This window comes from Cardiocondyla obscurior, linkage group LG04, assembly GCF_019399895.1.
Source record: "Cardiocondyla obscurior isolate alpha-2009 linkage group LG04, Cobs3.1, whole genome shotgun sequence".
NCBI classification, from domain to species: domain Eukaryota; kingdom Metazoa; phylum Arthropoda; class Insecta; order Hymenoptera; family Formicidae; genus Cardiocondyla; species Cardiocondyla obscurior.
In genome coordinates, this window is record NC_091867.1 from 403,549 (window position 1) to 431,237 (window position 27,689).

Here is a 27,689-nt window from a genome sequence, read left to right on the forward strand (position 1 = left end):
AACAAATGTAACCAACAATAAAAAAGTATGGGAAAATAAAAGGGCAGGAATGTCAAAATATTTTTAAAAGAATGAAAAGAAGAAAGATGGTAGAAAGTAACAAAAATAAAAAAATGTAATAAGAGAATACAAGTACTGAAAAAAAGAAGAAAAAAAAAAGTATAAGATGTATTAATGCAAAAAAAAAAAAAAAACATGGAAACACGTATAGAAAAAATGCACAAATTAGGTAAGAAAAAGCCATGGCTGAAAGTGTCAAATAAGGTATTAAGAAAGACAGAGAAAGAGGAAAATGGATGAAAATGTTTCAAAAAATGAGGAGAAAAAAAGAAGAAGGAAGAAATAAAGTGTGATAAAAGGGAAAAAAAGTAAGAAAAACGACGGAAGCGGAAGTTTATAAGAATGAATGGAAAGGATGGATAAATAAATAAATGAACAATGATCGAAAGAATAGTTATCTTTCTCTCTTACACCCATCCCTCTCTTTGCCTGAAGGAGAAAAGGTGCGCGCTCTCTCTCTCTCTCTCTCTCCCTCTCCCTCTCCCTCTCCCTCTCCCTCTCTCTCTCCCTCTCCCTCTCCCTCTCCCTCTCCCTCTCCCTCTCCCTCTCCCTCTCCCTCTCCCTCTCCCTCTCTCTCTCTCTCTCTCTCTCTCTCTCTCTCTCTCTCTCTCTCTCTCTCTCTCTCTCTCTCTCTCTCACTGATGTAGGGAGCAAGAAATAAGTAACACAAAGAAATTTATAATACATTTTAACACTTGCAATTTATTGCTACAAACTAATTACAGTGTTGTTCAACTCGCCGAGTGCAGACGAGAAACCGATTTATTTTACACACAAAGGCACGCGTATACAAAACACAAACTATAAACTTGCGGTAACATGCGGATTTTAAATATAAAGAAATTGCCAAGATTGTTGAGTAATGTGTATTTAATTTGGCGAATGTTGGATTGCGACTGACTTAAAGCATACACAGCTGTTGCTATGCTAACTTTTACTCTTCGTTAATAAAAGGGCTATGGTTACGGAAAGGTCCTAGCTTCTAGAACATTCGAGTGTCAATTTGCAGTTTAACCAGTTCGATGACATAACACATGAGCATGTGGGATGGAAAATAGGCAGTCTAGCCATAGTTGTAAGTACTAAAATTATTAAGTTCTTGCTAGAGTGGAAAAATCAAGCTAATCATACATAAAAAGAAGGGTAGCATTTTTTTAAACGTAAATATTTGAATGTAATTTTTTTAAACAGAGAAAGACAGGAACATGCATACATACATAAGAACAAATATAAGGTAAAAAACAAGAAAGTTAACGAGCACATTTACCAAGGTTATTGTAATTTTAACAAAAAATAATTTACTATATAATTATTAAGATAAAGAAGATAATAAAACACATGTACTCACTTTTTTTTCATTAATTTGTATGTTAACCGATAAACATTAAATATTTTAAACATATAAACATTATTTACCTGTATGTGATGGCTGTTAATTAAATATCTAAAAAATAAGATGGTAACTAAGTGAAGAAGTTCGCTTGTTATAAGAGTCGAATATATCAAGATTGCGGAATTGTTAAGATTATTTATAATGACATCTGCAGACAATATTAAATATAAAGGTAATAATGATAATAATAATAATGATAATAATAAAAGTTACTATATTATTAATTTATTGTAATAAGTATAAAGAATAATGTGTTTAATTAAAACCTATTGTGTTAAATATTAACATAACATATAAAACTAATTATAATTTAGCTAATAATTTGTATTTAATAATTTATAAAATCAAATAAAAAATGTGTATGTAAAGTTATATATTAATAATATTACAAAATATTCTACTATGTGTAATATACTAACTTCGATATACATAAAAAACAAAGCAATTTAAAAAAATTTACAATTTATTCCTTGATTCCGTTATCCTCCACAAATACTACTCGTAACGTCATTAAATACGAAAAAGCTGTAGCAACATACTAAAATAAATAAAATAATATGATTAGAAATATTATTGGTAAATATAATGTTTTTAAAAAATATTTTGTTCTTTGTTATTAAAAATGCTTGTTATTTAAAATAATATATAGGGTATTTTAAACCAAATGACCAATAGAAGCGATCTACACGTTAAAAGTATAGCACGATCCCTAGATTAGGTAATCGATTAGTAACAAGACATGTGCAACATGAGATAAGGCAAGGCAAAGAGTTGCGTTATATTTCTAGCGCGTTAATCGCTTCTATTGGCGCGCTATCATTCATTCTGTTATACTTAAAAAAATTTATTAGATGCACAACTTTGCTTTCGTCGCTTTTTCGAAATTTAAAGCTTTATTGTTAAAGTGGAGTCATACATTTACGATTTAAAGTATTGTCTACCATTACTACTTGTTTACGCGTCTAAAACTTTAGTTATAAGTCGACTAGAATCGTATCGTCGTTAACGGTACGTCCGTCGTCTTCGCTCTATTTCCTTATTTTCGTCAGTCGCCGCATACCGTTCGTTGTTTACTTCTACAGGTGAGATCCGTTAACGTTGGATTAATCCGGTTTTCACCGGTTATTTCGCCACCTGTTTTGTTTTCATCCTCACTGTTCCGATGATCGAGGGCTTATTTCGGCCGAAACGCGACCTGTTTTCGCGCGAACCGCTCACTTGTAATTCCGCTTTTCTCACGCTCTCATCGTCGGAATACAGTCTCGCTCGGCTGCGATTATTTCGATCCTTCGCGATCAATAGATCCTCTGCGATCAGTAGATCTCTCGCGATCACCAATTTTAACGAGGCTCGGTTTCTTGTCATCGACTAGTGCACCGACAACAGTGCAGAGCAGGGTTCGCGATCGCGTCATTATCCGGCACGCGTGCAAGATCTCCGACGCTCGCGTGCAAGATATCCGCCGATCGGGCGGGTAACATTCCGCTCAAGAAGATCTCCGCCGGGAACGCCGGGCTCACGAAGATTTCCGTCCGTCACCAACCTTGCTCTCGCGCTCCACGATCTTGACTTTATATTTTATTTGTATTTCTGTCTCTCCTTTTTTTTGGGATTTTTTTTTTGTAAATATATTGGTTTTCTAATTGTCGCTGTGGCTTACCACTATTATTACCACGTCTATCTCTCTTGTGATTGTCGCCGTTTCGCGAAGCACCGCGTCGAGCTCAGTGCTGAGCTGTCTTCACCCGCAGACAAACAAACCAGTGCGCTCTTTTTAAATTAAATTTTAATCGCGCACATAAAACTAGTGGTCCTTCGAGCCGGATTCGACGCGTGTGCGGGTTTCCCCTTTTGTTTCTCGTGAGCACTCAAGTCAGTCATCATGTCCGATACCGCAAAACAGCTGCTGCTCGCGCAAGGGCAATTGCAGCGGTCCATCGTTCGATCTGTGGACAATCTCAAAAAGCTGGGTCGCGCCAATGTCACGCCAGCCATTCTTCGCTCTCGCATCAGCACCATCAAAGAGAATTGGGCGCTATTCTTTCGTGGGCATTCTGAGCTGCTGAGGTCAGTGAGCGAGGAAGTTCAGCAGAGCACTCCTTATTTCAAAGACGGTCATTACGACGTGGTGGAGGACGTTTATCAGTCTGCGCTGGATTATATGAACAAATCTCTGGAGACGCTCGAGCCGCCGGCCGTGAGTTTGAATCAAACAAGCAGTGACGCCGGGTTCTCGCGGTCAAATTTCTCGTTATCACATTTGCCTCCGATTTCTCTGCCGCCATTCGATGGCACTTTAAATGCGTGGGAGCACTTTCGGGATCGTTTTAATGCGCTCATAATCCAAAATCGCGATCTGAAAGACTTTGCGCGGATGCATTACCTCGTCTCATGTCTCACGGGCAGTGCGTTAGAATGTGTTCGCGATCTGGCCGTCACCGCCGATAATTTCGAAAACGCCTGGCAATCTTTAAATCTGCGCTTCGAGAATAAACGACGGCTTGTTCGCTCACATTTGTCCACGTTGCTTAATCTTCCCACTGTTTCGAAAGAATCTGCCGGAGAGTTACAAGCGTTAATCGATAAAGTCAATTCCACAATCACGTCGCTCAAAAAATTAGATCGTCGGCCTAAAGATTTGTGGAACGATATTCTCGTGTACATCGTTTCTCAACGCCTCGATGCGCCGTCGCGAAAATCGTGGAGTATGCGGATAAGTGATTCCGATGATCTCCCTTCGTTTTCGGAATTGCTTGAGTTCTTACAGCATCGTCGTCGGGCGCTGGACGATTTAAGTGTTCCGCCAGCTCGTGTCTCAGCGGCAAAGACGTTGCCGCATCGGATAAGTGCGTCCACGGCGTCTTCGACGTCCGCGTCCGGCTCCGGCCACCCCGCCACGTCCGTTGCACCTCCTGCAAGTTCTCTCCATGCGTCATCAAACGCCGGACCCAGCTCCCGCTGCCCAATCTGTCAGGCCAAGCATTATTTCAACGCATGTCCGTCGTTTGTAAAGGGGAGCCTGAGCCAACGCCGCAATTTCGTGCAATCTCATAAACGGTGTTTCAATTGTCTCGGCGGCAATCATTCCAGTCGCGATTGTCCTAGCAAATATACGTGCCGCCATTGTCACCAAAAATATCATACGCTGCTTCACGATAGTGCGTCCGCGGGCTCAGGTTCTTCTTCTTCTTCGCAGGTCTCGGCCGTGAGCGACGCGGCGAAATCCGATGATTCTCACGCGGAGGTCACGTCGCTGGTTGCGTCCCGCTCTCCGCCCCGTGGAGCAACTCCCGTCTTGCTTGCGACCGCGTGGATATCCGTGATCGGTCCCTCTGGGCGCGAATTGCGCGTTCGTGCGCTGATCGATCAGGGATCGGAAATGACGTTCGTTTCGGAATCAATTACTAATGTATTGCACTTGAAACGCGTTCGTTGTCCAGTAACTGTCTCCGCTGTTGGTGGCCAGTCCGCCGGCACCTATCAGTTCGCGAGCAGTTTATCAATCTCTCCCGTCGGACTTCAATCAGTATCAATTCAAGTTCTCGCGTTAATATTGCCGAAATTGACGTCATATTCTCCCCGTTGCGCTACGGATCTGTCCTCCTTGTCGCACCTGCACGGCCTTAAATTTGCCGACGATAATCCGACCGGCGGAGAACCGATAAATGTAATACTCGGCGCCGATGTATATAACGAGATCATTTTGAGTGGATTAAAAAGGGGGGCGCCAGGACAACTCATTGCGCAAAACTCCATCTTCGGCTGGATCCTGTCGGGTCCCATCGAATCTCGCGATAGCAACGCGCGCTGCGCGTCACATTACGTCCGTATCGCCGCTCATCACGCATTCGCTCAAGATAACGACGCGATTGATCTTGCCGACGCGCTCGAACGCTTCTGGAGATGTGAAGAGCCCCCGGAGCGACACGCAACGTCTGTCGAAGACGAGCACTGCGAATCACATTTTCTCAACACATATTCGCGTAATTCAGACGGTCGTTTCGTCGTTCGTCTTCCGTTTAAGAAGCCTCCGCCGCTCGACATCGGTACTTCGCGAGCCAGGGCGCTACATTGTATTAATTCGCTCTTGCGTCGTTTTCGCTCAACTCCGGAGCAATCGGCCGCATATCGCGCGTTCATGAGCGAGTATACAGCGCTTGGTCATATGCGTCTTGCTCCATCGGTTGATCCGCGGGCCGTGTTCATTCCACATCACCCCGTGTTTCGCCCCGACAGTGCCACGTCGCGAATTCGCGTCGTGTTCAACGCCTCGAGTCGCACGTCAAACGGATCCAGCCTCAACGATCATCTGTATGCCGGGCCGAAATTACAAAGTGACCTGCCGACGGTCATTCTTCGATGGCGAATTTTCCGATTTGTATGCACCGCGGACATCGCAAAAATGTATCGCCAAATCTTGGTCAATGAAAATGATGTCGATTTTCAACGTATTTTGTGGCAACCGGATCCGTCCGACGAAATCCGCGAGTTTCAATTATTGACAGTCACATACGGAACGGCATGCGCTCCGTTTTTGGCATTGCGAGTCCTCAAGCAGCTATCTCAAGAAGATGGCCGTGATTCTCCGCTCGCGCAGCATATTTTGAATCACCACATTTATGTTGATGACGTGCTGTTCGGCGCGGACGACACCGAACAGCTCGTTGAAAAGCGAAATCAACTCGTAACGCTATTACGTCGCGGCTGTTTCACTCTGCGCAAATGGGCCAGCAATTCGCCTCTCCTCTTATCCGACATCGATCCCGAAGATCACGGTCTCGCCTGCAGTCCAATTCCCGTCGCGGACGAACATTTAAAAGTCCTCGGGATTCACTGGATGCCGTTTGCCGACGAGTTTCGGTTTCGAGTCACGGTCTCCGACACGCTGCCAATGACAAAGCGCTCGATTTTATCCGTAATCGCGAAATTGTACGACCCGATCGGCTGGGTGACGCCTACCATTATTTGCGCAAAAATTATTATTCAGCACTTGTGGAAATTAAAAATCTCCTGGGACGATCCGGTCCCCCCGTTGATAATGTCGCGGTGGGAAAAGGTATACTCAAGTTTTTCCTGCTTAAACTCTCTTCAAATTCCGCGGTGGATCGGGTTTAGCGCGGCGTCTAGCTTCATCGAATTGCACGGATTTGCGGATGCGTCTAGCGAGGCCTATGCCGCCGTCGTTTACTCCCGCGTAATTTCGACTTCCGGGGAAATCACAGTCTCGTTGCTCATGGGAAAATCTAAAGTGGCCCCGCTTAAATTATTGAGCATTCCGCGTCTGGAGCTTTGTGCCGCGGTCTTGCTCGCTAAGTTGCTTGAGTTCGTTACGTCGCTTTTTACCGATTACACCGTTAAGAGCACTTGCTGGACGGACTCATCCATCGTTCTTGCGTGGTTGCGACATCCTCCATCGCACTGGAAAACTTTTGTCGCGAATCGCGTCGCGGATATCCAGGAGCGTATTCCGGGGGTCAATTGGCGCCACGTTGTCACGGGGGATAATCCTGCCGATTGCGCGTCGCGTGGCCTCACGGGAACCGCGTTGTTAACGCATTCGCTGTGGTGGCACGGGCCTCCCTGGCTGAGTCGTCCCTCCGCGCAGTGGCCAAACTCTCTCGTGACCATCGCTGACGCGTCGTTGGAGGCGAAGGATCTCACCGTGCACGTGACGTCCGCCGAGCCTTTCGATCTGTCCGATCGATTCTCATCGTGGCCAAAACTAATTCGCGTTACCGCGTACTTGTTTCGCTTCATTGCTCTGTGCCGACGACGGCCCGATGATCGACAACGCGAATCAGTTCCTGGCGCATTGACCGCATCCGAGTGTGCACCGGTAAAATTGTTTTGGCTGAAATTCATCCAAGCAGCTACTTTAGCTCGTGAAGTTCAGGCACTTACGGCTGGCCGACCGGTTTCGTCAAAGAGTCCGTTGAGCCCGCTTAATGTATTTCTCGATCGCGACGGCCTCATTCGTGTTGGAGGTCGGATACGGCGTGCCCCGCTCACATTTACTCTCCGGCATCCGATTGTTTTATCGGCTCACCCGCTCGTGACTCTGTTAATATCGCATGCGCATCTCCGCTCCATGCACGGCGGTTTGCAGCTCACGTTGAATACGCTTCGACGCGAGTATTGGATCCTTCGCGCTCGCTCCTTAACCAAAGTCGTAATTCACAAATGCGTAATTTGTGTTCGCGAACGCGCCGCGGCTCCGTCTCAGCTAATGGGCGATTTACCGGCCTACCGCGTATCGGCCCCTGCTCGTTGTTTTACGCATTGTGGACTCGACTACGCCGGCCCATTTCTCGTTCGCTCGTCGGGAGGTCGCGGCATTAAGGCTACGAAATGCTACATTTCCGTCTTTGTTTGCATGGCGACTCGAGCAATTCATTTAGAGCTCGTTCCGGATTACTCCACTCTCGCGTTCCTTAATGCGTTCTCTCGTTTCTGCTCTCGTCGCGGCTGTCCAACGCACGTCTATTCAGACAACGGAACAACGTTTGTCGGTGCCGAGCGCGAATTAATGAATGCATATCGAGCCAGCATTCGGAATCCGTTACTTCACAACCGGTCTGCCAGCGACAATATTTCCTGGCATTTTATTCCGCCCGCGGCTCCCCACTTCGGCGGAATGTGGGAAGCCGGTGTTAAAAGTGTAAAGTTCCATCTCCGTCGAGTCATCGGGGCACATACTCTCACCTTCGAAGAGTTTTCAACCTTACTCTGCCGAATCGAGGCCTGCCTCAACTCTCGACCGATTGCCCCGTTGACAGATTCGTGCGATTCATACGACGTTCTAACGCCAGGACATTTTTTAATCGGGTCCGCCCTTACAGCTCCTCCGGAGGAGTCCACCCTCGACTGTTCGGAGAATCGCTTAAATCGGTGGCAGTTAATCCGACATATGACGGAACGGTTGTGGGCACTGTGGTACGTGGATTACGTTAATACCCTTCAACAGCGAGTTAAGTGGCGACGGTCTCAGCCCACTCTGAAAATCGGACAATTAGTTGTTTTGAAGAATTCCTCTCTCCCCCCGTGCAAATGGGAGCTCGGCCGGATCACAGAATGTTTTCCCGGGGCTGATGGATTAATTCGCGTCGTCACAGTGAAGACCGCTTCCTCCGAATTAAAGCGGCCACTCTCAAAAATCTGCGTTTTGCCGATTGACGTTGATTCGCCAGCGCCGGCTCCCATCAATCCTTGCTCAATTCCGTAATCTCGCGCTCACATTGTACTGGTTCGTTGCGTCGCGATCATGTTCGATTCGTGTGAATGTCTCCTGCGCTGCGTCTCCGCGTATACCTTTATTAAAGTTTTTTTTTCTCTCCTTTGTGCACCAGTCAGCGGGCTAGAAAGACCTTGCGATTCATTATTTTTGTACTTGCGAATCATTTTTTTGTACTTGCGATTCTTATTTTTTTTTTGTACTTGCGATTCTTCTTTATTTTTCTACTTGCGATTTCTTATTTTGTATGTGCGAGTTCGTTACGTTGTATCGGCGATTTTCTCTCTTGTTGTATATGCGATTCTCTTTAAATTCTCCTTTTCGTTGTGAGCGACGAAATTCGTCGTCGTTGCATTGGCGGGCGGCTTGATAAACTTGCGTTTGCATGATTCAATTTCCGTAACCCGCCCAACTGCCTCTCCGTTCTTTGTAATTTTGAAATTCATAATTTCAAGGCGGGCGGTATGTTTACGCGTCTAAAACTTTAGTTATAAGTCGACTAGAATCGTATCGTCGTTAACGGTACGTCCGTCGTCTTCGCTCTATTTCCTTATTTTCGTCAGTCGCCGCATACCGTTCGTTGTTTACTTCTACAGGTGAGATCCGTTAACGTTGGATTAATCCGGTTTTCACCGGTTATTTCGCCACCTGTTTTGTTTTCATCCTCACTGTTCCGATGATCGAGGGCTTATTTCGGCCGAAACGCGACCTGTTTTCGCGCGAACCGCTCACTTGTAATTCCGCTTTTCTCACGCTCTCATCGTCGGAATACAGTCTCGCTCGGCTGCGATTATTTCGATCCTTCGCGATCAATAGATCCTCTGCGATCAGTAGATCTCTCGCGATCACCAATTTTAACGAGGCTCGGTTTCTTGTCATCGACTAGTGCACCGACAACAGTGCAGAGCAGGGTTCGCGATCGCGTCATTATCCGGCACGCGTGCAAGATCTCCGACGCTCGCGTGCAAGATATCCGCCGATCGGGCGGGTAACATTCCGCTCAAGAAGATCTCCGCCGGGAACGCCGGGCTCACGAAGATTTCCGTCCGTCACCAACCTTGCTCTCGCGCTCCACGATCTTGACTTTATATTTTATTTGTATTTCTGTCTCTCCTTTTTTTTGGGATTTTTTTTTTGTAAATATATTGGTTTTCTAATTGTCGCTGTGGCTTACCACTATTATTACCACGTCTATCTCTCTTGTGATTGTCGCCGTTTCGCGAAGCACCGCGTCGAGCTCAGTGCTGAGCTGTCTTCACCCGCAGACAAACAAACCAGTGCGCTTTTTTTAAATTAAATTTTAATCGCGCACACTACTTTTTTCTCATCTTCTGTGCAAAATACAAATTTTGCGTAAAAAAAACTGGTCAAATGAAGCAATCCTCGAATCAATTCAATTTTTGATTTTTTTATAAGAACGGAAGTACTAGTCAATCAGGTTGTGGCTTTTTTGCAAAAAAAAATTGTTTAAACAATTAAAATGACTTTTTTTAACTTTTAAACAAAGTATCGGTAACCCCGAGTAGATAGCAACAATCGTTACTTGATAATTTGCATTTTTGTAAAAGATATGAATTTGTTAATTAAGGATCTTTTACAAAAACGCTCGTTTTGATACCCGCTTTCCCCCGGAAAGCCTTCTCGTCTCACCACGCGTTGGCCCCGCCTCCCCCCACTGCGCGACAGTAGTCGCGCGGAGCTTGCCCCCACTTTCTCTCCCTACCGCCCGCGCACCCCGCCTCCCGCGCCCCCTTCTCCGCGCTTTTTGCTAAAACTTTGTAACGTTCTCACTCGGTAACTATTACGAATTTCGGAAAATGGTATTGAACTTTTCGACTTGTATTCTTCCCATCTACCCATGGTTTACAGGAAGGACACCTTATACTGGACACTGTATATCTATAGTTTTCTAGTTTTTTTTCTCTTTTTTCTCCTTCTATATTTTTCTTTGTCACTCATTTTTTCCTTTTTCTTCCTTTCCATCATTTTTTCCCTGTTTTCCTTTCTTTTTATTTGTCTCAGTTTTTATTTTTATTTTTTAAATACATTTAATCCATCTAATAACTTATTATATTACGGAATTTAATATCTTTGAACGACAAGAAATATAAAATTGTTGAAAAAATTGACTACATATAGTTTAATAATTATTTCGGTTTAAAATATTAATTACAAACCAAATTTATTAATATACTTATTAATATTTTTAATCTTACCGATGCAAAATATTGCAATGATAAAGCTGGAAGGATGGAGGAAACAGAGACGGTCGTTGGTGTTTGGCTTCTTAGCAAGATAAAATAAACATTCTTTTTAAAACTCTTGTTTTGATTGTACCACAAAGACTCGTAAATTGCTCGTGCAACATTGGTACTCTAATAAATAATATGTAAATTATAGAACAATGTTATTTAAAAATAAAGAAAAAATCAGCATTTGTATACAATAAGAATAACTAAAAATTATTTTAAGTATTATATGTATACGCACAAAATTAACTTTCTTTAAAAAAAAACAAACAAATGACGTCAAGTGTATACACAGTGAACAAGTTGGTATACAGGGTGTCCCAGATCAGTGGACGATGCCGAAAATGATAGGTAGATTTAATCGAATTAAAACGAAAAGTCCTGTACCATTTTAAAAAATTTTCAATAGTTTTCAAGAAAAAAATTAATTTATGTACGCGTAAGAGCGACGAGGAAGCGTGGGCTGAGTGAGCGCGACAGACGACGGTGCCATTTCTAGTCATTCGCCTGTCGCGCTCACTCACGCGCAGCTTTCTTGTCGCTCTTACGCTTATACATTTAATATATTTTAATTTTTTTCTCGAAAACTATTGAGAATTTTTCAAAATGGTAAAGGACTTTTCGTTTTAATTCGATTAAATCTACCTATCATTTACGGCATCGTCCACTGATCTGGAACACCCTGTACAGGGTGTCCCATACCTCATGACCCACCCGGGAGATATGGGTAGTTCTAATTATTTCGAACAAAAAAGTCCTATACCATTTTTTAATTTGAGCGTTTATTTACGAGAAATCAACGTTTGAAAATTTATTATATCTGACCGAGAGCGAGACGATGCGACGACGCGCGAGCGAGCGGTGCGGCGATACGCGAGGCGTGGTTAAAGACATCATACGAGCGAGACGATGCGACGACGCGCGAGTGACACGATGCGAAGACGTGCGAGCGAATTTAACTACAATCGCATCGTGTCACTCGCGCGTCGTCGCATCGTCTCGCTCGCATGATGTCTTTAACCACGCCTCGCGTATCGCCGCACTGCTCGCTCGCGCTTCGTCGCATCGTCTCGCTCTCGGTCGAATATAATAATTTTTCAAACGTTGATTTCTCGTAAATAAACGCCCAAATTAAAAAATGGTATGGGACTTTTTTGTTCGAAATAATTAAAACTACCTATGTCTCCCGGGTGGGCCCTGAGGTATGGGACACCCTGTATATTCTAGTTTTTAAGCTTTTGCGGCTACTGGTTTCAGTAGAAATAAAGATTTTTTAATTGAAGTCGCGTTAAGGGACAGCGTTGTGCCAACGTTTCGCAAACATTGCAGTTTGCATCATCAGGGCAAAAGCTCCGATGCTGAGCTTACTTGTTACTCGATGGTTCTTATATATTTCTTTTTCTCTTCTCTTATGGTGGAAAGAGGGCGGGGTAAGTGTATGTTGCCGACTAAATTTGATTTACTTGCAAGCGTTTGTCACAATTAAGAATGTCCGAGTGTTTCAGGATTTTCAGGCCTTTACGATTATTTCTGGGCAAATATCCTTGTGAAAATGCCAGTATGGTTGCCTTTTCGAATTGTATCGAATGTTTTGTCTTTATTCAATGTTTGGTCAGGATGTGACAGTATTTGGCACATCGCTGATGTTCTTCGATTCGTGTATTAATTTTTCTCCCATTTTCTTTTATGTACATTTTTCCGCATGAACAAAGGATCAACGCTGTTTCTCAACGCGGCTTCCATCCAGAAATTTTAATTTTTATTAGTACATTGTTACATTTGGTTTGGAAAACGGCGTGCTTTGGAAGGATGTTTGGCCTGTACGTTGGCGAAGTACGTTGCGCCTGAAGACGGCTGTTTGCGATCAAAAGTTCTACAAGTTTGCTCGCTCGATCCCCGTTGCTAGAAGACGAATTATTGTTAATGTTTATGTTCAAGTCAGTTTCGCTTGTCGTTTTAACAGATACTAACGTTTCTAAGGTTATCGAGCACGAATAAAGTTAGCTGTTTTTTTTTTGTAAAGTTTGAGTTGATTTTTACGCCGCACAAAAGTGTGTGAGTGTGCGGGGAGCTGCTCGTGTGCATGGAAGCATTTGCATTACTCCCGGGTTGACATAACAATATATTTTTTAATACGTTTTATTATGTTTTAATATGTTCTTATTAAGGCCAGAAAAACGAAAATATTTAGTTTTGTTGTGTTATGTCTGAAGCTGTTTTTCCTCTCAGCTAGTTGCTTCTTAGGTGAACACCACTTTAATAAACCACTCGACAAAACTTAGAACTCACAAGCATAGAGATAACGCACTATAGTAAACGGAGGCGTCACTAATCAAAATTATTTAAAAAATCAGGTAAATTATTAAAAAACCCCTTTTCCCATACTCAATAAGATAACCCGTCCAGTAGCCAGAAATGGACAATTTATTCGACTAATAATTTGGTCGTAAACTTAAATTAGTTTTACTGCATTTAATTGCTTGAGCAGAACGCTTTTGACTAATCAGTGAAAAGTTGTAAAACGAAACAAGGGACCCCGCAACTGCTGACAATTAGAAAAATCTTCCTGTTTAGTAAAGATATGGTTACTGTGACCCCTCGATTTTATTACCTCGGATAAAGAATACGGAGAGCTTGCTTCTGCCGTGGAAAATTTTAAGAGAAATAAAATCAGATAAAGACATACGATGAATCCGTCTAAAATTAGAACACAAAGAATTGTCAAAGCAAGCCAATGTTGCGCAACAATCACCAGCGGAAATAATAAAAAAATAAATGCCCAGCAACGGCTAAGAAGCATCAAAAACGGCCAAGTGTCAGAAATTTCAAGCAATAATTCAGAATTAGAGCAGAAGCGGAAATCGGAAGATGAAACAATACCCCTTCTCTTCGATTTTTTATATAAGCCTCGCGCTTTTAGGCCGGAAGGACTACCAAATTTAGATGCACAGTACTAACATCGTTACTCTGCCCGATTTCCTCGCGAATAAACAGTAGAAAAACTATCATCTTTAATCCAAGAAACTCCATGCAACATCTCAGGGTCAGAAATTTAACTCCTTCTCCAACGTATTTAAATGGAACGTACGAAACCATCTACCAACCGACCCAGCTCACCCCTATGAAAACAGCAACTAAGACCGCTCAAACTCAAACCTTTACCAACAGAAGTGAGTTAAATCATAAATTTCGATTATCGCTTTTAAAGGAAAAGAGAAGACATCACAGCATTTAACAACCACCCTGAAAATTATAGTGTCGTATCCCATGAATTTAACGCGTCAACAACCTATCGAAAATTTGCGACCTGTTCCAACCGGATCACCATCACATCTTAATTTAGTTAATTCGACCCCTTCGCGTTTAATAAAAAATACAATTACTTATACCGCACCGGATATCACTCAAACAGCATCGCGCTGTGAATCCCTATTTCCAGTTTCTCAACCTAACGACAAAAGTTTAATTTATTCCTCATTTAATATTGATTCGCATTTGTTCCCTCCTAATTCTCAACCTTCTTCAAAACCAGAAAATTATCATCCGTTTGCAGATTTAGATTTGCCAACCTCAATATCCTGCCAACCAACTACTGTTCCTCACCCAGAAGAAAATCCTTCTACCTTTGTTTCCAATAATAATCTGCCAAATTCGCGATTCTGAGAATTACATTCAGGTTTCTTTCAAAACAATAATTATAAATATCCGCCTAACCGAAAATACCCAAGGTGTTGTAATTGTGAATCTCAATTACCACGTTATTCCTTTTATGTGTGTGGTTATCAAGGCGGAAGGAATACCGAATTTCGTACATCGTTTCCTTGCTCGTCATGCCCATTTTCATACGAGCAGCCTAAAAGAAATTGTATTTGGACAGGCTCTCATCATTTTCATTATAACAACCGAGCAAAGATAAGCAAATGTCCTTTTGAGTTAACTCATCTTCCATCCCTTTTTCCTAGAACCTCTTATTTTCCTCATTTAGTCCCACTCTGCCGACACTCTTACGCACACTGCCACTCACACATTGATCAAGAAAACCATATGTAAAGTCACTCATATCGAAAAATTGTATACCCACGAACATGCACAAACATTTACTCTATAATTTTATCTAAAGCAGGAATAAGTTATAATTGTAAATCATAATCATTTATTAAAACAATAGTTTATCGTGAAAGTGTAAAAACCTTTTTAATTATGTTACGTCCTTGGAGTCACATCTCCTTTTTTCCGACACGCGTTCAATAAATTAGATAAAAGGGGTAAACCGTGACTATTTGGTGACGAGAAAGAACTTTCAAGCTTCCAGAAGAAATAATTTATACTCCGAAATCCTTATCGCCGGATGCTTAAATTAAACTTAGAACAATCACGCTATAGATGCCGACGGAAATCTAAACAGAAAACTCTTCAAGGGATATTAAACTAATAGGGACCCAAAACGATATAGAATCAATATCGAATATCTGGCGATAAGTGAAGCACTTGAGATCGCAGTTATCCCGTGGCTCCGAGGTATAAGCAAAACAAAGGCGCGAAAGTCCTGCGATCGTAAGAATATGACACGCGACCGGATCCCATAAACAAACGCGACCCGGCGATAACGAAAAGGAGCTCTTAAGAATTTTCTCCAAACTGTTAATGACAATATTCTGGAAGGTTGGAAGGAGAAGCCATGCGGACGGAGTTTGGTATGAATGCATTTTTTCTCTTGGGCCAATAGATATCGGGAACTCCTCACCACGAATTAAAAACCTAAGGGCGAAAACTAGAGCTTAAGAAAATCAGAGAAGGGATGAGATCTGAGTGATTAATAATTAAGAAAAAAGAAAAGTGAAGGGACACGGCTGGCAAATAAGAACACTGACTTTTTCAAAAATGAAAATCCGGCGCTAGTCCTTCCTTTTTCCGAGGTTATAAAACCGCGCGTTTCGGCGGGACTCGCTCTCATTCAGTCTCTGGACCATATCTGAACAAATAAATTCTCTGGTAATTATGCACTTTAGGGAACAAGCCCCGATTACCTTGACTTTGACATATGTTGTCAAGGACACCCTCCTGAGTGACTTTGAAGAAGTTTTAGCCGTCGCTTGTTTTTTATTAAAAAGTTATAAACAATCAAAGTTTGAAAAATATTAGTGTTATTTGCAGTATAGTGACGGGTATAAGTGACGGGTATAAATTAATAAATGTTTTTTAAAGAAGCAAATTGTTGAGATATTAGAGTTAGTTATTATTATTTCGTTATTTAAAAAAGCAAATTGTTATTAGTTGATATAGTAGAAAAATATATCAGTTATTTTTAGTTTATTGCAGGCTCAATAGATAAAGTACTTTCAGACAGGGGATATAATATTGCCATTATTTCGAAGAATTTGCATATTGGTTGGCGATACACATATTTACGTTTGAATATAAATTCTGCTAAATAATTTACATAATGATATTCGCGAGTTCCATATTTTGGTATTCCATGCCAAATATCACGCCATAAACATTCAATGTTTTGAGTGTGAGCGCCTGTATCAGGATCCACAAAATTTTCACTATGATTTACAACAAAATGTTCATAGTTATAATCACACATCAATTACAATGGGTTGGGTTAGGTTAGTTTTAACAATCGTGAGGCCCCCCTCAGGGGGGCCGAACCTCCTGTCTGCCATTTTTTATTATGGAGAAAATTATAAATTTAATAAAGTTCCGGTCAAGCGTCTGTGAATATAATAAATACCTTTATTAAACTTAAAATTGGAAAACGAAAGTTTAATAAAGGTATTTATAATATTCACAAACGCTTGACCGGAACTTTATTAAATTTATAATTTTCTCCATAATAAAAAATGGCAGACAGGAGGTTCGGCCCCCCTGCGGGAGGCCTCACGATTGTTAAAACTAACCTAACCCACCCTATTGTAATTGATGTGTGATTATAACTATGAACATTTTGTTGTAAATCATAGTGAAAATTTTGTGGATCCTGATACAGGCGCTCACACTCAAAACATTGAATGTTTATGGCGTGATATTTGGCATGGAATACCAAAATATGGAACTCGCGAATATCATTATGTAAATTATTTAGCAGAATTTATATTCAAACGTAAATATGTGTATCGCCAACCAATATGCAAATTCTTCGAAATAATGGCAATATTATATCCCCTGTCTGAAAGTACTTTATCTATTGAGCCTGCAATAAACTAAAAATAACTGATATATTTTTCTACTATATCAACTAATAACAATTTGCTTTTTTAAATAACGAAATAATAATAACTAATTCTAATATCTCAACAATTTGCTTCTTTAAAAAACATTTATTAATTTATACCCGTTACTTATACCCGTCACTGTACTGCAAATAACACTAATATTTTCCAAACTTTGATTGTTTATAACTTTTTAATAAAAAACGAGCGACGGCTAAAACTTCTTCAAGATCACTCAGGAGGGTGTCCTTGACAACATATGTCAAGGTCAAGGTAATCGAGACTTGCTCCCCTAAAGTGCATAATTACCAATTCTCTTTGAATAAGTGATTTGTGAAACCTTGTGAACCTTGTGAAATAAAAGAGGCTATCAAGGACTCTTCCGAGATAATCGAAGTCAGCAAGAAGTAAGTCTCAACATTTATTTAACCCTTATTTTTTCTTCCCCTTCAAAACGGTTCCACTAAAATTCTAAAAATTCTATATATCTCCAAAATGAATAACGAGGGTATTGTCAGAGTGCCGTTCGCATTCTTCGAGTTCTCCGATGACTCGACTTGGTTAACGGGCTTCCTTTTGTCAGAGGTTGCGATATGCCGCCAGTAAATGGTGACTATCAAAACCTTAACTTGAGTGAGGCTCCATCCGGTCAGAGAAACTGGAAGAATATCTAAAGTGATGTATGGAGAGATCCGGAAGGAGAAATGCGACGTGATGCCCTATCATTTTCCCTCTAAAATTCTTTCGTTAACTCAATTTTAAAATTGATACCTTTTAGTGGAATCTAGCAACCTACGTTCCATTAAGAAAAGTCGAGCGCGGAGGAACCGGAAGATTAGAGAGTTACGAGAGCTAGTACGGAGTTTCTTCGTACAATTCTTGTTCGCGGCGGCGCCCCAAGGGAGGACATAGCCGATCCTCCGAAACAAAGATCAGAACGGTCATGGCCGCCACTTCCTTCAGCTTCTCCCAACTCGCCGTTTAACGGCGAGGATTCGGAAACCGAAGAAAACTCTTCGCCTCAAACACCTTCACCACCGCGATCAAGAACTCCGACGTCATCCGAGCCTGAGTCGGAGCAGTTCCGCCCTATTTCTCCCTCCTACACTCCCAACAAATCCTTAGATTCCACCAAATCTTCTTCTGGAGCTGCTCCTAGAGCATGCTCCTCTCCTATCCCGTCACCAATTCTTTATCCTAGGAAACCCGAGGAGGTCGGCTCCTTTGCTGAGGACGAAACCGTCTCTTGGCAAGAGCCTGACGGCCCGGATCATTCCCCTTCCCCCGCCCCAAGTGTAAAGTTCCTCGGGGAGCAAGAAGAACCGAGAGCGGTCGTAAACCCTTTCCTCGAGCTCCTCCGGAGAACCTGCACTCCGTGAACGGATCCTGTCCCGGAAAGGGCCTATACCATAGGCCCTGACTATTTTGATCCTGAAGATATCAGGAGAGAGGCCAGGAAAGCGACTCCTGATCAAAATATCCTCATCTATTATCCCGGGATGAAACACCCCTTTTTAGCTCCGATTAGGCTCATCGACCAAGTATTTCCGAGGTCGATAGCCCGGATCTCTGAGATAATAGAGATTGACTTGGAGTAGCATTACGACGGTTTACACTTCCTACAAACATGTACATACGCATAAACACATATTTGTAAACATTTAATTTTCTCTTTTTACGCTTAAAATAATTATCTCGTTTTTTTTTAAATTTTTAATATGTTTAGAATGTATCTCTTGTTAAGGCCAATTCCTTTTTCTTTTTTTGTTATTATTTCTCTAAATTCATTCAATCTGTTTATATATTTTAAAATTGTACTTAATTAACATTAAATTTATCGACTTTCATTATTGAGAACCCAGAATTAGTTATTTCAATATAACCTAAATATTCTTTGTTGCGAAAAATCACCTCCGGTTCTGTCCTAGGGAATAAGAATTAAATTTCTTTCCCTAAAAAGAACCAAGATAACGCGCTAGCTCCACCTCGTAACCGACTCGAACCCATTCCTAGCGCGTTTACGCGTAACACCTCTAAACACGTGCCACGCAAGGATCGGCTGTTACGTCACTCTCCAAATCTTTTCCTCCTCCCTACCTGCTCTCGAGCCTTTTCCTAAGCATCCGAGAAGCGGTTAACAAACTCTTAAAATACTTCTATCCCTGACGTAACAATTTCAATAATATCATTTATCATTCATTCTTAAACTGGCTCTGGATTTATTCGCTCAAGGCTTGCGCGGCCCTATTTTAATAAATAAGATTAATGTCTTTTATTAAAAAAGGGCCATAGGCCATATGAGTTTCGAAAATCGTCAAAGCGCCTATTTAAGACGTTGATCCTAAATTCGAGACCTTGGCACGTGCTCCTTTGCCGCAACAATACGGTCCCTTCTTTTGTATCTGCGGCAATAAAAGTTTTTGCTGTTGCATCGATAACTTTTCCAATTTTCCTGAATATTTTTCGACTTCAGGCTTCGGACGTAACAGTTGCAAAGACGTCACATTGACATGAAACTTACAAGGGAACATCGCAAAGTAAAAATTCAGAAAATTATAAAACTTTTACACATGTAAGAGTGGATTTTATATGAATTTAAAAAATATTTATAGCCATACACTGTTGCACCACGGGGGTGCTGTGGGGTCCGTTGTCCGGATAGTTGTAATGCGGGAGAATAAAGAGAGACGTTCTATTATTTGTCGTAAAACAATTTTATTTTCTTTTCCTTGATTGACAGCAGTTGACGCCATGCGGTTTGATAAAGAATTGCTCCGTTGGGCTGCGGTTGCCCGTTAATATGCCTTGCTGTTGCTAAGCTAAAATTCTTAGCACTCAGCAATTCGCGGGTGGCAACCGCAAAGATTCGAGAAGCGTCGCGTCTCGGCCGTAAACGACGGGTTACCGTGATTGGCGCTATTCTGCCGATCTTGTTAATTTTGTCGCGCGTGCGAAACTTCATCGTTATTCTCGAGTCTACTGTTACTAAGGGCTCGGAATATAACAACACTCAAATTCAATTTAAAAAAATAAAACCACCTTTCGAAGTTAAGGCGGCTTTAGTTTTTTTAATACATCTTGAAAATTATTTAAAATATAAAAAAATGTTTTATACAAAAGTTTTACGGTACTTGCTTCGGCAGTACGTATATTAAAATTGGAACGATACAGAGAAGATTAGCATGGTCCCTGCGCAAAGATGACACGCAAAATCGTGAAGCGCCCCACATTTTTTTTTAAGAGAGGAGAAAAAAGCAGAGACTATAGAGGAATTACTATGACACAAACGGCCTACAAGATTTATGCGGCAGTGCTGAAAAAACAATTGAGACAAAAAAATAGAGATCAAAAGAATACTTCCACCGAGTCAAACTAGTTTTAGCAGAGGTATGGGGACTTTGGACCAGATTTATGTTTTAAATTATTTAATAAACGAAAGCGTAGCAGAAAGGAAAGGAAAATTGGTGGTTTTATTTGTAGACATAAAGGCAGCCTTTAATTCGATGAATAGAAAAAAGTTAATAACATACAGAAAAAGGGGTAAGGAAAGGGCTAGTTAAAAGATGCGCAGAGGTATTAAAAAAACGGTAAATAAAGTAAAAGTGAGGAAGAAAAAAGGAGATAGATTCTAGACGGAAAAAGAGATCAGACAGGGATATGCTTTGAGCCCTTGTCTGTTAACTCTGTTGTTGGCAAACTTGAATGAAGAAATGGAAAAAGGATGGTAGGGCGGAATAAGATTAAAGAGACGCAGAATATACTCATTGGCATATATTCGTGCATACACGTAAATTCGCTCGAGCGACCGAGAAAACGTGGAAATTTCTTCGATTGCCCGACACAAACACGTCAGGTGTTTTCTTCGCAACCGAACGTTAAGAATCATGCGGTTGCAACGTGAGAACTGTTGCGCGATTGCGAAAGGGCCAATGAGCATTTAGCCGTTTTTCTACAATTTCAACGAGTTTTCGCTTGCTGATCCCGGCTAATCTAACCAGCATTTTTAGTCGCTTTTGAGCTACCGCGAGCAACGTTCTATGTAAATCATAACGATACCGTTTAATAGTCCTCAGTGATATTCTTTTAATTCCTTACTTGGTGCATCTCCGGCGTACTTAAGCCTTTCGTTCGAGTCCCGCTCAAGTCGTTGTACAATTCGCTTTTCGTCAATTTTGCACGTTGTGCATCGTAAAAAAGCGATTCTCCGTCTCGCGAGCCGCAGTACCTGCGCTTAAAGCAGTGAATTTCCGCTTGCGGAACGGATTGCGGCCGCGTTCGCCCAGCTACCTCGAGAAATTGCGTCGCATGCAAGATTTCCGCCAGCGTGGGCTGTTATCCAGAAAACTCCTCAAGATCTCTGCCGAGTCGTACTTGCAGCGGATTACGGGCGCCTCAAGTTCTCTGTCTTGCTTATTTCAATTTTCTTTTCTTTCTAGTTCCGTTCCGCGAGCTTGTATTAAACATTTTGTGAATAATTTTGTGTTTTTCTGTGTGCGTTAAACGTCGGTTTTCTTACTTTTTTCTTGATTCCAGAAGTTTCCCTCCCCGCTCTGCGCGACACTTTTGTCAGGGTGATCTTGGCGTTCACGTGTGCCGCGCGTGTTTCACGTTTTACGTACCATCGCGCACAGTATAAGCAGATGACATCGCTTTGTTAGCGGAAACTAAAGTTGGAATGAAAAAAATGATTAAATCGCTGCAAGGATACATAGCAAAAAATGGCCTAAAAATTAATGTGAAGAAGATTAAGATTATAAGATGTAGAATAAAAGGCAGAAGACAGAAAAAAGCAGTTTAGAAATAGAAAAAAAAAGAAATTGAGAAGGTCAAAACATTCAAGTATCCGGAGAATGTAATGCCGGCAAATGTAAATTAAAAAAACAGATAATTAATTGGTTAAAGAAAAGAATAATGGTAATGAAAGAAGTCTGGGTGTAACAAAATTTATTAATTTTAACGACCCGAGGATGTTAATGCGACTATGGTCGGATTGTTCTTTAATAGAGAAGGTGGTAAAAATGTCCTTTGATAGAAAAGGTCACGCGGGGAACGAGTGATCACGCACGTGTTCTATGACTTGAGAATTAACTGTTGAGTTTTACGAGTATTATATTATATAAAGGGTGTTCCGTAAGTCGAGGTTAATTGCTCGGGAGATGAATAAAGACCCAAAAACAAAAAAAAAGTTAATATAAACATACGTAGAAAAAGGCGTTGTTTTTAAGTTATCGCCAGTTTTAAGTTGCGTGCGCGCGCGTGTGTGTATGGATCTAAAAATAATATAAGGTGTTCGAAATGACCTTTCTCTGCATTAATGCATGCTCTAAGCCTTTTTTCTAAGGAGTCCCGAACTTTTTGTAGCACTTCGGAATTTTCTCTAAGGTTTCCAAATCTATTACTTATTCTTTGTTTAAGTTCATGAACGTTATTAACTGACCGTTTATAAACAAAGGAGTTCAGATAACTCCTAAGATAGAAATCACACGAATTGAGATCGGGTGACCTAAGAGGCCAGCGTACAGGTTCTCCACGCCTTATCCATCGTCAATCGAATTTGCGTTCCAATTCTTGTCTAGCAATTAAACTGAAATGTGCAGATGCACCATCGTGCATAAACCACATATTGTGTCGTATATTCAAAGGGACTTCTTCAAGAAGTATACCTAATCTGCTTTTAAGAAATTCGACATAAGTTTCTCCATTTAATCTGTTTTCAAAACAATGTGGTCTAATAAGTGAATTGTTAATTATTCCTCCCCAAACCAAACAACTGAACTGTCGTTGATGTTTTTTTTCAACAATTGTATGAAGATTTGCTTCCATCCATTCATGTGTATTATGAAAATTTGTAATACCGTTTCTATCGAATGCAGCTTCATCTGTAAAAAAAATTATTTCACTGAAATTAGGCATTTGTTCTAATTTATTCACGAACCATTGACAAAAATTGATACGTGGACCATAATCGTTTTCAGTCAATCCTTCAACACGTTGTACATGATAGGGATACAAGGAATTTCTGTTAAGAAATCTCCATATTGTAGTCGTTGGCAGACCTAATACTCCTGAGATGCTTTTGATACTAGTAGAAGGGTCAACCCGGAATGTGTTCAAAATTCTTTCTTCCGTGTTAGCGTTGATTCGAGGCCTACCCTCTTTTCGACGCTGTTAGATAGTAAGTTGTATACGACCATCATTTTAAAATACGTCAAAGGATAGGATTGTAATCTAGAAACGATAAGCCGATTCGCGACACTACTTAACGACAATAGCGTCCGTCTAGACAAGAAGACGCCGTAGGCGTACGCTTAGCGACAGCATCGCAACTCTTTCCGAAAATTGATTGGTTTCTGCTATCACTAAGCGACGCGCATCGTCCAATTATAAGCAAGATGAATATGATGAGCGTGCGGCTGCGGAAGAAAACTTACTTACTTCGCTATTGTACACCGTTGAAGGAACATCGGAAATATACGATTTCAAAAACTACAGTGTGATTATTAAATAATTCTCGAAATATAACATTGGGAATTAACCTTCCTTGTGTTACTACATAACAGACGCTGTGTTAACTGCTCAGTTTCTCGCAACATTCTATCAATATTTTGAAAAGATTGTCGGTTCGGTGCATATCGCCGAGGAAATTTTTTTATTTACAACCTTCTTGCTTCTGGAGCATTACCTTAAGCGAGACCATACATTAAATGTATGTCAACTAATTCGGTAATGGTTAAACGATCCATTACAGACAATTAAATTTTAATTTTAACAAACTTTTTTTCTCCGTGAACGAACTCTGATTGTGAAGCGATAGAACTTTACTCAAATTTCTTTTGTTGTGGCTGATAAATACAATGTGCTCACGTTCCTAGTCGAACAATCAATATCTAAGCGCTTGTTCGAGTTCACGAGGTATTGTACAAGATTTAATATAATTTTTTGCTTGTGCCGCAAGCTTTTTATGTGCAACCACTGTTGGCTATATTATTCTTCGGCGATCTTGGATTCCACGGCTTCTTGTCTGTGCATAAGATAAATGAGTTGTGGTTGATTATTGTGCGGGTGTTGCTGTTGTATATTTTGAACACCTTATATAATTTTTAGATTCATACACGCGCACGCGCGCGCGCGCGCGCGCGATTTAAAACTGGCGATAACTTGGTGTTTCTTTTAACTAACAATAAAAAACAAATTGCATTCTTGAAAATAGTTATTTACTGATTCTACTGGTATAATGGATGGCAGGTGGCATATCTGGGAGGTAATGCAATAAAATATTCAATGTAGGTAACAAGAAAGTATTTATTATAGGCATAAAAACCCTCCCCCTGCTTGGGAGGAGGGAAAAGCCTTGACTCATATGCAATACAATGACAATTCCTGACAGGTTTCCTTCAATAAGGCCATTTGTGCGTTCCGTCGGCGGCATCTGCGCATGCGACTTACAACATCGCGCAATGTCTTAAAGTAACCCGCTCTGTTTGCAACCGGCGAGATCCAGCGAGCTCACTCTCTGTGCCGTCGCTGCTTCTCGGCAAACCTGCTTAGAGCCCATGACTCCTGTAGTGACGAGCTCACATTGAGTGCCGTCGTCGGTCAGGCGCACGCTTACCACGTGCCAGGCAGCCATGCCATCCGCCTGCTACACACGTGGCCCTTTTGACGCTTACCTTTCCTCTCAATCCTTCCGAGATGACCCTTTGGCCACTCTCCCGCACCTCTCCTCTCTGCTCTCCACGCCCTTCTCTTCCTTCCCAACTTTCCCTTCTTTTCTTCGGCTTGTCTCAAATATCTTTTCTCTTTTCCCACTGTTGCTTGCGTCGATCCCCTGTGGTGCCGAACTCGTTGCACACTTCCGCCTTCTTCCTTCTTCGGTTCTTCTTTTCGCCACTCACTACCGGTAGCGCTTGCATCGGCATTAGCTGCCCAGCAGCGCAACTCTAGCGAATTGCCCACGCCGGGCTATTTAAATTCGGTTGCGTACACATGCGACCGAACACTTGGAAACAACGCATTTTTGTACGTATGTTTATATTAACTTTCTTTTTTGTTTTTGGGTCCTTATTCATCTCCCGAGCGATTGACCTCGACTTACGGAACACTCTGTATATGTAGTATATCGTTGAATTTTATAGTGAGTAGTTTGTAGATGTGGTTATTACATGTTTAAAACTGCCCGAGCATTTTTTATTATATGGTAAAAGCTAAAAAACAAAGGTATTGTTCGCGCGAACTTCGAGCATTTTTGTTTTTTCAATGTAAAACTAACCTAATATTCATTTGTTATGGACACATGCGATAACACATGTGGCCCAGGTTTTCCTATCTTCAGATATCACTAATCTTGCTTGGAGACAGGAAATGCAATAGAGAAGATAGCGATTTTTTTAGAAATCAGGGATTTCCCTCTATTTGATACAGCCTTTGTTTGTATCAAAGGTTTGTGCCTAACAAGCTCGTTGCAGTTTTACCTACGCCAGTTCGTCCACAACCTTCGCTGTACACGTGTCCAACGTAGGCCAACCAACTCTGTAGTTTTTTGTATTAAGAAGTCCACTGAGATCGTTTGTTTATTATCGGCATTTTGGTAAATCAAATGATATGTATAATAAAGTAAAGTGCAACTTTTAGAGAAATCAACGTTTATTTATCTTTCCAATTGCTTTATAACTATCAATCACTCCTTTTCTTGAACAGTAGATGTATTTTCTTTTGTAAACGAAGCGGAGATCCGCAGTGTACTCCGCATAGGGAAATAAAGCACTTACATACAAAAGTTTTGTGGTAAGAACACTTTTATTTAACAGCATTAATAAAAAATTTTTTAAATACTTTAAACATTTTTTTCACAAAATTGGTAAAAAAACTGTTAAAAAATTTTGTTAATGCCTATAAATAAAAGTATTTTTACATTCAAACTTTTGTATTAAATATTTTTCGATGTTTTATAAAATTTTCAAGATATATTGTGAAAATTAAAAAGGCGTTTTATTTTAAAGGGTTTTTTTACCCATTAAAACTGTACTTATATGTGATAAAATGATTGTGACCTGTTTATCTATCTAGATTAACAATACTTTGTTTTAGACTAATCTAAACCTGTAATTAAAGAAGGAACGAAATTAAAATGTAAGGTATCGGTAATCTCGTTAACCTATAAATAAAATAAAGAATCCGACAAAATAAAAACAAACGTTTCTTTAAACCTCGGTGAATAAAAATAATTGTCACACTGTTAATGGTCGAACAAAGAACTTAAATAAATGGAAAATAACAAATCGTTGAGTCAGACACCCAGTAGTGTGATAAAAAAGGAAGAAGGCACAATCTTTAATCGAACTAGGAACTTGTTAATAGCTTAAGAGTTGCTAACTCTCACCCCGTGTTGCTTTTTAGCACGATTAAGACCGATTACCCGAATTCCGAAGATGGCACTCACTTCACTGAATGTTTGGTTATTAAAGAAAGTAGAACGTGTTCCTTGACACGATCAGAGCTTGCGCGTCTGATCTCGAGGAAAGCACACACTGTGAGAAAAAAATGCGTTTTAGTCTTTTTTCAAAGTAATAAATTGCCACACGGTCCAAAAGCAAACATGCACAAACTCGTCACACCGCAAAAAATACAATGACAGTCAGACACGTGCACGAATTAGAAAAATGCATCTCTTCTATTGCTCTCTGCGCCACTACAACTCCTTGATGCCTTCTGCTTATAGTCTACTGTGCGTTGGTAATATAGTCTGATTTTTGTACAAAAATTGTTTATAAGCAACTGTGGATGATTTTTAAATTTGTTTAATATCTACCCCTACATGTACAGGGTGTTTTGTTTTATGTTATGAACCAGTTAGAACTAGATAGAACTCGGGTAGACTGTTTGTGACTGTAAGATAATCTATGGCATGGTTTTTATTTTACTGGAAAACTGCTTTTATTTTGGTAGAATACGTCGAGCAAATTAACCACTCAGCAATAAGAAGATACACTCGTGCTATTATAACTATTGTTCGCTTTGAAAGACAGTGTTCGACTGACTGGCAGAGAATTACAGTTGCTAGACTGTTCCTCTTATTCTTTGTTCTTCAAGGGAGTAATGTTACGGGAAGGCCCAAATCACTTGAAACTAAAGTGTCAAATTACCCATTGATCAATATCTAAAGCGATAGAACACAAAGAAGCAATTGATAACAAGCATAGACTAACGCAAATATTCAAGTAGCACGGAATTAAAATATAAATGCAGAAAAACTTCTTTTTTATAAGCTTGAAATAATACCGAAATGATACAATAAAGCACACAGCATTCGCGAAAAAATCATTCGAAAATCGGAAACATCGTTTGTGCTGCTTTGATAACAAAACGCTGGTATTATTTATCTATTAACATTTCAAAATCGATTAATAAGTAAGTAAAAGTAATTGATGTGATTATTTTTTCACGTTACTGTTCTGAAATTAACCGGAATGGCGCGACAGATTTCGGCAAGAATCAAATTAAAAAAAAAAACACGGAGAGTTAATTAAAATAATGTCTAGTTT

The 27,689-nt window shown here is 40.8% G+C and overlaps 1 protein-coding gene and 1 non-coding gene across 2 annotated transcripts; one reads left to right on the top strand and one right to left on the bottom strand.

Annotated features, from left to right (window-relative positions):
* Nucleotides 1–1,300: 1,300 nt before the first annotated feature.
* Nucleotides 1,301–16,602, bottom strand: LOC139101959 (odorant receptor 49b-like). The gene is made up of 4 exons (XM_070655506.1): nucleotides 16,589–16,602; nucleotides 16,374–16,482; nucleotides 10,901–11,059; nucleotides 1,301–1,991 (listed from the first exon to the last, which is right to left on the bottom strand). Exons 1-4 carry the CDS (start codon nucleotides 16,600–16,602, stop codon nucleotides 1,917–1,919), a joined length of 357 nt encoding a protein of 118 aa, XP_070511607.1. The 3' UTR covers nucleotides 1,301–1,916.
* Nucleotides 16,603–20,275: 3,673 nt separating this feature from the next.
* On the top strand, nucleotides 20,276–20,382 carry LOC139102378 (U6 spliceosomal RNA). Its single transcript, XR_011545690.1, has one exon. It is a non-coding gene; the product is annotated as a U6 spliceosomal RNA (small nuclear RNA).
* Nucleotides 20,383–27,689: the final 7,307 nt, after the last annotated feature.